Source organism: Anser brachyrhynchus (assembly GCF_964034855.1).
Source record: "Anser brachyrhynchus genome assembly, chromosome: 24".
Lineage (NCBI taxonomy): Eukaryota > Metazoa > Chordata > Aves > Anseriformes > Anatidae > Anser > Anser brachyrhynchus.
Genome location: NC_137717.1, coordinates 3,761,031 through 3,774,268, shown reverse-complemented (window position 1 = coordinate 3,774,268; position 13,238 = coordinate 3,761,031). Strand labels below are relative to the sequence as shown.

Below are 13,238 nucleotides of genomic sequence, written 5' to 3'. Positions count from 1 at the left end.
TGCTGGCATAAGCCAAACCCCAGCAAAAGCAAAAATAGGGACAAACCCGGGGAGGAGCAACGCACCGAGCTGTGCTCCCAGCACCACCCGGACAGTGCGGGATGCTCCAGAGGAAAACGGGAAAAGTATGGGGACAAGAGGCTGAGAAACCCGTACCAGGACTGGGATCTGCTCCCCACCCACCTCAGTTTTAACACCAAACAACAGGAATCGCGGTTCATTAAGACAGGTTTATTTTCCGAGCCGGAATTCAGGCAGCCATTCTGGTAAAGACAGCCATGAGTAAGAGCAGCCTCTGATTCCCTTTTTCTGTGGCGTGTCCCCGTGATGCACTTCCACCAAGCGCCTGCCACTTCCCCTGCCCTGGGAACAGCACAGACAGACAGACGGGGGGGGGGCACAGGCAGCAGGCACTTACTGCTGAACTACAATTTGCACGAGCCAAATTCCTTGGGGGATTCAAAAGGGGCGGTTTGAGGGATCCTCCCTGGCATCAGGAGGCCAGGCAGCTCCTTAAGCCCTGGGTGAGGGGGGGGTGGCTGTCACCTCAGTTTCTAGGAAGTGATTTAAGTGATTTACCCAATTAAGCAGCCTCTTGTAAACGCACTGGGTGGCATTTCTTAGTCACACAGCCCCTTCAAGTTTCTTGTTATTTAATTAAGCCTGTCTGTCTTAATGCTTCAGCACTGCCTGGCCAGTGATTACGGGAGAGTCGCAGGTTTGGGTCCAGCTGGAGGATGCTTTCAGCCTGTGATGGGAGAGAAGGTTGAGAAAGTCCCCAAAGGTCCGAGAGCACAGCTCACCCCTCCCAAGTGACTTCTCAGAGTACGCCCAGCTCCTGATCAAACAGCTCCGCTCCCAGCAAGACCTCCCCTCTCCCAGTTTGTGGAGACACGTACGAGGTGGGCAAGTAATCACACACCGCAGGCTCCAGGAGGAGGAACCACAGAGGAGGATCCCCAGAAGAGCTCTGCAAGATCACCAGGGCCCTGCCACAGCCCTGACCCACCCCAGAGGAGCAGCCCCCAGGCTATGACAGCCACACCTGGAGGAGGACTGAGGCTGTCGATGGCCAACTGCCTCTGCGGGGAGGATGAGCTGATTTCCAGAGAGGGAAGTTTGGTGTGGATAAGCAGAGCTCACAGCCCTGCTCCTCCAAAGGCAGAGAAGGGCTCTCTGTATAGTCCTTAACCTGCCGTCCCACAGCTCTGCTCGGGGCATGCAGAGACGTGGCCTCCTAGGGAGGAAGCTCTGACCCCTCAGCACCACTGGGCTTCCCGGGAAAGGTCTCAAAACACCCAAAGAGCCCAGCATGTACCAGGATACAAGAAAAAGCTGAAAAATAACAACCTGGTCTGCAAACAAACAGTAAATATGGAGATCCACTTCTCCGGAGTCGAGCCTTTCCACGGGATAGTGGTCAGGGCTCAACATGCCCCTCAGTCACCTCTCCAGATGCATTTCTCCTTTGCAAATCACTTTAACACCGCTGTGACCAGGTGCAGACATGACTGAGGGAACTGATAACATCGCCATCTGTTTCTACTTGCCAGTTTACTTTCCCAACCCACAGAAGCCCTTTCTGGTCTGAGGCCCATGTAAATACCAAAGAGGGGAGAGCAGCCGAAGTGAGCTGGCAGGCTCAAGGCTGTATGGCTGCAAGCCAGAGGGCTCAAGATGCGCAAACGTGTATTTGGGACAGAGCAGGAGTGGAAGGCCTGCTATACAAGTTTAAAAATATCAAGGGCTCAAATGGGCATAAATAAATCTGAAACCAACACCTCATCTAAGGCAGCCACCCACAAGTTTGTGCAAGTAGGAACTGGAGAGCAGTTGGGCACAGGAGAGGAGGACACGGAGCCTCACGCAGATGTTCGTGCCCTACCGACAGGCAGGGCTTCAAACCACACTGCAGGGTGAGGCTGGCCTCGCTGACTTGGGGTGCCTGCGCCAGTCTGGGAAGCAAAAGCAGTCAGTATTCGGACCACGGACACAGGTTGAGAAAGGGAAGGTAACCACGACAGAGGGGTCTCCGAAATACGAGTGTCTGGGCTGAACCCCCCACCTGCTGCAAAGGACCCACGGACATTTTGTTGTTTTCGTTTCAAACCCCAGAGCATTTGCAATTCTAACGCTGCTGCTCCCTTCACCCACTTCAAGAGACACACAGCATGTCAGCCATGCCCTCTAGCACCCAAACCCAGCGTACGTTACCTGGTTAAAGCATTTGAAAGGAGCAGGATTTATGGGAGAGGCACCCAAGGGAGGTTGCCTTCCTCCTGCTCCTCCTCCCCAGGCCCGTGGCAGCCACAGCTCCAATTCGCCACCTGCCAGCTCAGCCCACGGGGCCCAAGCACCGGCTGCTCCTCGGGGACTGCAACCCTTATGCAAGTGTTTCTGCTCCAGGCACCCAAGTAATCTGGAAACTCATCTGGGAACAAAGGGACTCGAAGAGGAGAACATCACCTGGGCCGTGGCTCCTCTTGCAGCGACGCACTGGGGCTGCTGGCTGATCTTTGGGGTCGCTCAGCTTCTCCGTGCTCCCCCTGCTCTGCTTACAGAGGCAGACGGCCTCTGACTCCCCCAAATGCTTACAGACCTGGTGGTAAGAGGGGAGAAGCAGCAGCAGCTTGGGCTGGGATTTCCACCTCCCAACCCCTCCCCGAATACAGTGCAGGCACTCAGGACAGCTTGTGACACTTGAGACAGATCCCTCTTCCTTAATTGCGTGTAAGAATAGCCAGCACTTTGCATGAACTGCTCCCAGACCCCGAGCAAAAAGGAAACGAAACCCGGTCAGTGCTCAGCAGCGCCTGAGCTGCCAACGAACTGCAGTTTATGTTTAAAGACTTGTAACAAGCTCCCCGAGGGACCCCGCTTCTTGGGCTTACAGCGCAGGCCACCAGTGAAGACCGAAAACACTTCGCGATGGATCCCAGAGAGGATTCGGGCGACACGGGCACAGCGAGGGGCAAAGCACCGCAGAGGTTACCTCCGTGCTGCCCGCAGTCCAGAGTCCACCCGAGCGTGTCTGCTCAGCCGCTGCACGAGAGGAAAAGAGACGTTACTTCAGAGCGAGGGCATCCTTCCAAGGGGCGGGCAGCGCTGCCACCGCAGGCAGGGCCTCATCTCCCCCAGAAAACAACGCCCGCCATCGCGCCGCGGCTCAGGCAGGAGCGGCAATTGGCTGGCACGACGGACAGCCGCGTTCAAACGGGCACCAAGCACCAAACACAAACACGAGCTCGCAGCCCCAGCGCTACGGGGCAGGGAGCTCCCAGCCAAACCCTGCCCGAGGAAACGGGACGGGCAATCCGCAGCCCAAGGACTCTGCACTCTGCGAGACGAGCAAAATAAAGCAGGGGGTGGGTTATTTGAGCTGAGATGCAGCTTTGTTTAACTTCTAGGGTCTGTAAGAGCATTTCTTCAGAGATTTTAATTCTCTTTTTCCACGCACTAGGCATATTTCAAGTGTGCAGGTTCAGTTTCCTCCATTTTACGGGGGAGGGATTTAGCTTGTGTCTGTATTTAAAGTCACCGGTCTTACAGCTAACCAGAGGTGCAACTCTCCCCTTTAATTAAGGTGCTTATCCTTTAATGGAAAAGAAAATTTAAATTTCAAACCCTTTCTCTTTTGCAATGACTGTGCTGACTTACAGATTTCACCACAGCTCCTGGCCGGGCGGGGACCTGCCTGCCTGCAGCACCAGGGAACACAAAACTCCAGGCGACGATGCAAGCACACCCGGCATCCATGAGGCTACTGGGTTTGGGTTTGCTGGTGGGGTAAAAACAGGAGGACGGGATAATTTATAGCATTTCCAGTTTGCGCTAGTCTCACTCCCAGTCTGCACCACCCTTTGTTCTGGAGCACTTTTTAATTAAAAACATGCAAATGACCTTTGCCTCCTGTACCATGTATAAGTAATAGCATTTCTTCGCCTTTATTTCTAAGGTTTCTCGGGGCGTGTGAGACCAGCGGGTCGCCAGCACCTCGCGGCCCCCAGGACACCATTTACAGCTGGGTCAGCCCCAGCACCAGCTCTGCCACCAGCTCCGAACAAAACCAGGCTGGATCAAACAGCTCAGCCCCCGCACGCAGGAGGGAAGCGTGCGGGAGGATGCTTTTACCCGGCTGCCCTCAGCTCTCTGCACGGGGGATTGCAGCGTGCTGGGGAGAGGGGAACAGGGCTCACCCACCGAGGAACAGCTGGAGGTCTTCTGGGTGAGAGTTTGCTATTCCAGCACTCGTTCCCCGCAGGGGGAAGGCTTGCTTCAGAGGGAGGAGGAGCAGCAGCGCCCAGAAAAGCAGCAGCATCTATTCACAGCCTCAAATCCAGTCATACCAGTAACAGAGCAGACAGGCTGCCGGAGATTTCCATGCAGCCCAGGGTGGTACTCACTCTGCTTGTAGTAACAGCTTCAAGCACGCAGTGGATGCGAGACTTCTTCCGTCTTTAATCCCGTCTTTGAAAAGGAAGCAGCACACCCAGAGGAGCAGCGCTTTGACTCTTAAGAGGCTCAGCAGAAGGCTCCACACAGCCAGGGCTCACCTCAGCTGGTCCAGAAGCCAGCTGCGGGCACATCCAGCAGCGCCGGGCTCTGGCAAATCCTCCAGCAGCATGTAGCGTACCTGCCAGAGCCTGGCACCGCCGCTACCCACACATGTTGAGCACAGCTCCTGGCCGACCCAGCATCTTTTCCACCCTGAAGGCACTTCGAGTACTCCTACAGCTCACTACTCCTCTAGCAGAGCGAGTAAACCTTTCTGCAGCCTGCCTGGCACCTGGGTGACATTGTGCTGACTGAAAGGAAAGCATTTCTCGGTAGAGAGTTCAAAAGCTTCATCGAAATCCAGGTTTTATTTCAAAAAAAAGTCATGAACTTAATAAATTACACAATAATCTCCCCCATTATAAATTCTGCACAAAATATATTTTACAATTTTTAAAGAAAGATTTGAAAAAAACCTTTTCTGAGTGCCGAAGAGTATCTTGACTTTGTGTCACGCTGGTGAATAGTTCTGTAGCTGCTACAACAGTTTGCTTTACCGAAGGTTTGAAAACAAAGACCTCAGACAACAAAAATCAAACAGAACACAAACCTCAAGGACTGTCATTCAACGAGCCAAGGAAATGCTCGGTGTCACCCAACAGCAAGGCTAAGCACCATGCGAGGGATTTCAGGTACCCCCACCCTTTAAAGTGGCAATCAGTGCAAACGCATCCTGTGGGAGTCAAAAAACAAGTTTTTTGTGCATTCATTAGCACTCATTTCTGCACCGCAGGCAGGCAGCACGTTTGGTGCTCATCCTTTGAAGTACTTCAGAGGAGAATCAAATGATTTGCAGAGAGCCTTACCGGTAAGTACTATTATTCTGGAGTAGATTAATACCGTAAAATTAACAGAGTTGAATTAACAGAGCTGATTCTGTCTTTTGGGTGGGCAGGAGAGAGGAGGAAGTTAATGCATTTTCAAAAGTTTGACCTGAAAGGTTACCTACCCTCAGCTTTACGCAGCCTCCCTGAACGACCACGCAGGGATGTAAGTGCTGTAGAGGTGTTAGCACAGAGAGCAAGAGGTTTGCTTTCCTCCTAACAAGCTGAGTCTCCAGTTGTACCGAGCCCAGTTAAGACAGGAGAATGAGCAGACCTCCACTTCTAGAACACGGGAACAGAGCTCTCCTCGTCACCCATTACTCAGAGAGGCTCCCAGGCTTCCTTTACAGACGAAGCTCCCTGCAGGGACGGTGCAGTGCTGGGACATCCGTGCAGGCAAGAGGCCGTACCTTCAGCACGATGCACTCGCCTCCATCCCTGCCAGCTCAGGCGCAAGGCACTCTGCCGGACCCAAACACCTCGGTGTGACGCAGCACCACCCTCCCGAAGTCACTTCGGAAAGCTCATCTAGACACTAAATATTGTTTTGCTTTGAGACAGGAAAATATGTCTGTCTGAGCATCACTGTTCAGGCAATCTGCCTTACACCAAGTGACGCAAACTACGAATTAACCACTACGGACCCCCAGGTAACTGCTGCCACCAGGACTACACTCGGCAGGCAAGGCCTGCAGGTGAGAACTTCCTGCTGTAGCCTGTCAAGCCTCAGAAGTCCGGTAGAATCAGAAACCTTTGCTTCTCCTATAAATTTGCTGGTTTTGCTTCTTTCTCACTCTGGGCAGAGTTTCAGGTTTCATGGCAGTTTCCAGGTAAGATTTAAGAAAACCAAAGTATTGAATTGATTTTATTAAGAAAAAACAACCTTTGCTGCAGCTTTAATAAAAACTGCTTTTTTTTTTAAGGACTACATTTCCAGAAGGTCAGATTGATGGGAAAGGTCATGCTCCTGCAGCCAAAAGAAAAAAAGTGTTATACCAGCACAAAGCAGCTTCTGTCCGGCCTGCAGTGTCAGGTAGCATAAATGAAACATCTCTTAGCACGTGAACATGCTCCTGTGCAGTACGGAAGGGGGATAAGCAGCCTTCCAGCTGCTCCAAAGCTTTCTTTCCTACTGGCAGCGGTTTTAAATATTACTTATTAAAAGGAGGAAAATAAATCCAAAGATGGGCCAAGGTCGCTGCACAAGTCTGAGACGCCTTCCACTGATCACTAAGAGTTTTCTCCCGTATTTGAGGTGTGTTCAAGAAGACAGCCATCCCTTCATCTCCTCGTCGCTACCAGGTTACAGGCAGCACCAGAAAGGGAGACCATGACCAGTAACAGATCCGCTTAACAAGAAAAACGTGCCGTAACCATTATTTTGGAGAATCTTCAGAACAATGCTTTATGCTGCTGGATTCCCTCATCAGGGATTTGCCTTTTCACATGGAAGCTCTACCGTAACTACTCAGTTTGCTACTGGATTCTAGTTTAAAGGAGGGAGCATGTTGTGAAGCTGTAGATTAATGGATTAATAAAGTATTTGATTAGTAGGGGAAAGCAGAATTGAATGGTTAATGAACTAGCCACCATGCCAGCACCTGATTGCATGCACTTGTAATTTGACTCCCACAGTGATGAGCTCATTAGGCTGGAAGTGCTAAACTCAACCACCTCAGCACTTTTAAAGCTGCTGATACCCTTGCATTGTATATTTTTTTGTCTACAAAGTCAAGTCTCAGACCCTATCTTTAACATTAGATAACAAAAATAAATAAAAGTTATCCAGGACTGGAGAAGAAGGAATGCTTCTCACCCATCTTCCTCACCCGGTGTTCTAGCAGACCCCAATCATTCAGACCCACAGCAAATAATTTAAGAGAAGTGTCATTTCCCCATGGAATGCAACACACTTACAGGCACACGCTCCCAGTCACTCGTAGACATAAATATATACACAGAATTACTTTACAAAGCCTGAAGATTTGCACTGCCAGCATGCAAACCTCTTTTTCCATGAGAGTTCCTAATACTGATATAGGAAACTGGAATGTAGGAAATACTCTGAGATATTGCTGGAAACCACGTCTCAGCTCTTAAGACATCCCACTGCCAACGTACACAAACGAACACCGTCACGTCTTACACTTGCATATGGACATCCTGGTAACACACACATCGACGCAGTGCTAACACAACGGCCAACTCACATTCTGATAGTTTATGAAACCCAAAATTCTGTCGGAAGGAACTAAACCCGCAGGTTTGAGATCAGGCTCGTTTCTTTTACTGCCACGAAGTTGCACCATCAGTTAGGCCAGCAGCAGCTCTACCAAGAGACGGGCTGCTCGGCGGGTCACGTCTCCCAGCTGCCATAGTCTTTAAAAGCTATGTTGACTAATCGCAGCTCGAGTTCAAAAGCATCGGGACGGTCCTGCGGGTTGGCAGCCAGCATCTCCTTAATCAGCTGTTTCATGCGAGCGTTCATGGATTTTTTCTTTACAGGGATGAGTAGCTCCATTTTAGGGTTTTCTAGAAGCGCCTCCCCAACAGGCACGATCGCTGTCCCCTGCTTGACGTAACTCCCCAGAAGTTCTTTCTTTGTTTCTGTGTCTATGAATGTGATTCTTTCTAGCATCGCCCAGATTATGATCCCCAGGGCAAAAATGTCTGCTTTGGCAGTGTAGTGTCCTTCCCAGACTTCGGGGGCCATATAGAAGTCAGTCCCACATGCAGTTGATAGAAAACACTTATTTACATTGACTGGTTCCTCGGGGTTCTGTCCTGAAGCCGAACACACCTTACTCAGCCCAAAATCAGCTACTTTCAGCGTGGGCTCCAAGTCACTAGCATCCATCCTGCTCTGGGATATCAGGATATTGTCAGGTTTGAGATCACGATGAATAATTTGGTTTTTGTGCAGGAAAGCCAGGGCACTGCTGAGCTGAAGCATGAAACTGGTGTTGGTCTTGCGGTTAGGCTTTCGGGACAACAGATACTCATTCATATCTCCTCCATCACAGAAATCCATTACAAACCATAGGTAATAAGCACTTCTGGGGTCAAAGACTATTTCTCCTTTTAACGAGGTCTCTACAAGCTGCAACAAGGGAGAGAAGCGTCATAACTACCTGATGAGCACAGGAATATAAAGATATGATGGAAAAAACGCATGAGTTTTGGATCTTCCTCTCAACAATCCAGAGAGTAAGATACCGCAACCGGTAAAAGTAAAGGTTAATGCAGAGCTTATGATTTAAAAGAAAATCACAAAGTATTTGACAGCCTCTTTATTTGTGTGTGCACGAAGCATATCAAGCTCACACTGCTGCCCAGAAACTAGAGCTAGACCCCGATAAGAGTATTTTGAGAGATACCAAGTGGCTATTTCACTCCCATCTGTTTCAGCTGGGCAGCGTCCCACCCCAACAAAGCCTGTCCCACCCATTTTGCTAACAGCCTCATGTACAAACAGCTCCGAGTAACCCCTGCACAGCACCAGCAGATTCTGTTTGTCCTCTGCAGCATCACGATAGGTTTTTAAAGCCTGCTCTCCGTTCCTTACACATGAAGGCATTCTAGCAAGTGTCAGTAAAGGATCTCTTGGCTCAGGAGAACACTAATCTACAGGCACAACTGAACAGCTGTTGCAAGTAACACCTTTCTCACCATCATTATTCACCAGCTACTTCCTAGAACACAAGCACTGAATGACTCCAGCAGCTAGTTCTAAGAGCCACTTCATACAAAAAGCAGGAGTAAACCAGCAGTCGCTTTTGCTAACCCTGTTTACACAGCTACACATTTGCCTTTTCAGCTCCTCTGAGCTGGCTGTAAGACTTGCCATTATTTGTTAGTAGCAAACAAATGTTTACCAAATGTAGCTTCTACAGGCTTCCAAAAATTAAGGTAGTTATTAATATTTAGAGAGACATTTTAAAATACTTCTTTAAAAGTGGTGTTTTCCATTCAAGAGCAAAATTAGTAGCAAATTATAGCTATCTTGAATTACAAGCACGGCTAGTACTCAAACCAGACTAACTTAGGAGTAACTCCATGTTAGAACTCAAACTGTGTACTCAGGGCTCAGAGTCAATACCAGGAGATTAAGGTATGGCAGCACAGGAGGAGCCTCCTTGCCAAGAGCACACCAACACGCAGTTCCTCCCTCCACATGGGTTTACAGAAGCTGGCCTTGTATTTTGGCTCAGAGCATCAGGACAGCAAAAACTAGCCCGGACGCCAAGCTAGTCCCCAGGTCTCACTAAATCAGCTTGGCTGAGCTGACACTAGTTTAGGTCCTGCCCCAGAGCACTGCAGGGGACACCGACACCCCCTTCCCAGCCAGCCTGCTGCCCACTGCACCAGCCCAGCTCTGTAATGTAATAGCACCTGGGGCAGGGAGAGGAGAGGGCACACCACAGGAGATCTGGGGTTCTCTATTTTAGCATATGCTATTATAAAGCGAGCCCAGCTCAGCCCTGCCCTTTGCCCTTCTCTGCTCTCTGGAGAGGAAAACAATCTGCAGCACTTGTGCCCCACGCGCATGCAAGATCTACGCACTGCATTACTAACAGACTACCAGCAAAAATCAGTGCTGCAGGTGCCCTGGAAGCTCTCCCCCCACCTCGCAGTTCCACCCTGCAGCCTTCCCCTCAAAACCCCCTTTTTTAAACTCCTCCCTGTTCAGCTGTCTTCAAGTTTCATGCAGTATCTCAGGGATCCACTAACAACTAGGAAGGTAAGGCACTAATTTCTCCTGTATGAGCTGAGCAGAGTTGTTTTACCCTAATGCCTTCATGAAAGCCAGCCAATAACAACAACCGAGCTATGGCACGTTCACAACGGCAAGAGTCCTCGCTCTCAGGCTCATACAGCACCCAGCACAACGGGATCTGGACAGCCGTGAAGTGCTGTCAAATCGATGTCCAGTAACAAAAGGCCCTGTGCCAGGCATGCAACAACAACAACAAAAACCAAAACAATAAAAGTCAACTATGGATAACAATAAACATTGAGCAGGCTACTGACTTTTTAAACCAAACGGACAAGTTTCTGTCAAGGGTTGACTTAAAGTTTGGGGCAGATCCCTGACAAGGGAATGAATCAGACGAGATTTCAAGGTTCTCCCTTGAAATATACTGGAGTACTTCTTCCAGAAGTATGTGCCTTCAAACTTTAAGGCAACTCAGCTTGTAATAGCCACACAGGGAAAAGCAATATTTATTCCTCCGCTCCACTATTTATCATACCTTTGCTTCTCTTTGAAGAGATCCAGTTATTTACACAAAGAATTTTAAACAGCTCCATGTACTCTAGCAATTGCTTATTATTTAGGAAGCCAACACTTAAAATTCTTTAAGAAATCAGACAGCTACTTCCCCTCTAAGGGCATCCGAGAGGAAGAAATTCTTCAGAGCTCTGTCTCAAGACACTAGTACGACTTGTTAACCCTGCAGCGGGACTTCTATCAACTCCCTTGTGCTTTATCTGCGGTGTTTCCTCAAATTAGCAAAGCACATCCCGGAGTCTTTTAGAGTGGCATGGCTTTAAATTAAAAGATACAGGTGATTGTTCAATACATGTGCTCTTTTGAGGACAAAGTAGCTCTTGGGTGTCAGCAACGTGAAAATACCCTCTCCTAACTAAGAATACCTCAAAAGTAGTCTTAGCTACCCATCTCCTTCCCTCCCAGCTGCACATCCATATTAAGCGCTTCCACCCCGTTACCTCAGCTTCATGTACCTGTAAGTACAGGGAGGAACTGGAGCCATGGGACATCTTCTGCACCATGCCATCTTTCTGCAAGATGCACTCCTCCAGATGAATGACGTTGGGATGCTGGCTCTTGATACTGCTAAGTGCCCAGAACTCACGCAGAGCTAGTTCCACGTTCTCTGGAGCATGGCACCGAATCTTTTTCACAGCGACCCGGGCAGAGGTCTTCCTGACGACTGCTTCGTACACCACACCATAACTGCCACGACCAACCTCCCGTATTAGATCGTACTTAGGCTGGCTACTCACCATCTTCAAGATCAAGGGTTCTGGGGAAGGGGGAAAAACCCACAGAACTATAACTTATGAACAAGAACTGAGCTGCATTTTCCCCCATATGGCGTGGCAATATGAAGTCTATCAATACCCTTCAAATAACAGGGCAGCACCTCTGGGCATTGCACGGAACGTAACGCTGCGTTCGAGTGCTAGAATATTTCAGAAGTTATTCTGTAAACCTGGACCTCTTAAGGGCTAGCTAAAAGTGCATCACTTTGGTGGGACTGTTAAGATTTAAAATACAGCTCAGTTTTCAGGAAGGCAACAATTCAAACCTAGAATTGTACTGTGCTGAGACAGGATTATCATGTACTCTCCTACTCCTTTCTCTCAGTGTCCTTTGTGAGTGTCTACGTGAGTAACAGCACTCTGTCATGCTCTCCATCCACGCCTGGGAGAGCAGAGAAGAGGTTCTAGTTGAAGCCTGTGGTTGAGGAGTAACAGATTTAAATAAAGCTGTCTTTAAGAACATAATTGCATAGATAAATATTTCTGTTGGGATTTAATAATGCTTTTGTTTCCTCTGGTACTAAGATAAGAGGATACTTCACAGACTTTTAATTTTACTATGATGTTCCAAGTGGTTTCATCTGTACGAATTCTATTGTTACAAAAAGAGTAAAAGAGCGACTTATTACAGAAGCTTGTACCCAGCACCTAACTTGCAGCTTTGCTCAACGGGGTAAGGACTTCAACAAAAACAAGCATATTGCTCTGTAAGGAAAACAAGACACACACACACTCAGGAAAAAAACACCAAACACTGCCACAGATTTATGAACCTCCCTGCACACTTCCCTCAAGGATTACAAATCAAAACACACCAGCACCGCCTCCATACAAACAGACCGAAATGGGACACTGCCTATAGACAGAAAAAAATTGTCTGGCCAAATATCACTGGTCAAACAGAATGAAATGCAAGAAAAAAAAGATATCACAGTTAGTGTATCAGAAATAGCTTGCAAGAATGCCAGTGATAAATGTAATTCTCTAGGTCAGTAAACCAGGCAATAAGGACCACATCAAAAGAGCCTGTTATTAGGAGGGAGCTTTCAAGTATTTCCAGCGTTTTAGGTACTATTTTTTTGGAGGGAAAACAAAACAAACAAAAAAAAGAGACAAAGAGAGAGAGACAGGTATCATCAGTCTCAGGGCAATACTACCGCGGACCCTTCAAAGCTCTCCTCAAAGCCCTGCAGCCAACGCTTCCAGCAACGCTCGCACGGAGCCAGGGCCGCTTCCACGGGGGGGTTCAGGGCTCTGCGACCTCACCAGCGGCCAAAAACCTCCCGGGGAAAACCCCTCGGTGCTCAGCGAGCAGAAAGCGCCCGCAGCCCCGGGGCTGCCGGCGGAGAGGCCCCGTCCCCCCGTCCCCCGATCCCCAGCACCGGGGCCTGAGGAGAAGCGGCCCCACAGGGCCCTGCCCGCCGCCGGTAGCCGAGCCCCTCACGGCGGGGCTCCACACACACACACCTGAGGCGGAGGCTGCCGCCTCCGAACCTCCCCGTGGAGCCCCGAACCCCGCGGCCATGTCCCTCTATGACAGAGGGGGGACGCGGCCCCCGCGTTACCTCAGCGCTGCCGCGCTGCCGCCGCCCGGCCGCCATTATAGGGCCCGCCCCCGGCCGCCATCTTAGGGCCCGCCCCCTCGGCGGCCATCTTAGGGCCCGCCCCTCGCACCGCCCCCGGCCGCCTCAGTTCTGTGTCATTAATTAATCAATCGCCCGGCGTTAATCAATAGCTAACGGGGGTCCCTCGCGCCTTTTGTGGCGCCTTAGCTCTGTGTGGAGCTGCTGGCTG

The 13,238-nt window shown here is 49.8% G+C and overlaps 1 protein-coding gene across 16 annotated transcripts; it reads right to left on the bottom strand.

Moving 5' to 3' along the window:
• Positions 1–216: 216 nt before the first annotated feature.
• Positions 217–13,138, bottom strand: PDIK1L (PDLIM1 interacting kinase 1 like). 16 transcript variants are annotated; one of them, XR_013941833.1, is made up of 5 exons: positions 12,912–13,069; positions 11,124–11,425; positions 3,658–8,478; positions 2,993–3,042; positions 217–748 (listed from the first exon to the last, which is right to left on the bottom strand). XR_013941833.1 is itself a non-coding variant. In XM_080567293.1 (3 exons), exons 2-3 carry the CDS (start codon positions 11,406–11,408, stop codon positions 7,735–7,737), a joined length of 1,029 nt encoding a protein of 342 aa, XP_080423419.1. In that variant the 5' UTR covers positions 11,409–11,425; positions 13,010–13,138; the 3' UTR covers positions 217–7,734. The 16 variants fall into 16 exon arrangements, 3 of the variants coding, with proteins under 3 accessions (XP_080423419.1, XP_080423417.1, XP_080423418.1); XR_013941835.1 differs by having other exon boundaries at positions 217–3,042; positions 3,658–3,778; positions 4,404–8,478; XR_013941837.1 differs by having other exon boundaries at positions 217–2,599; positions 4,404–8,478.
• Positions 13,139–13,238: the final 100 nt, after the last annotated feature.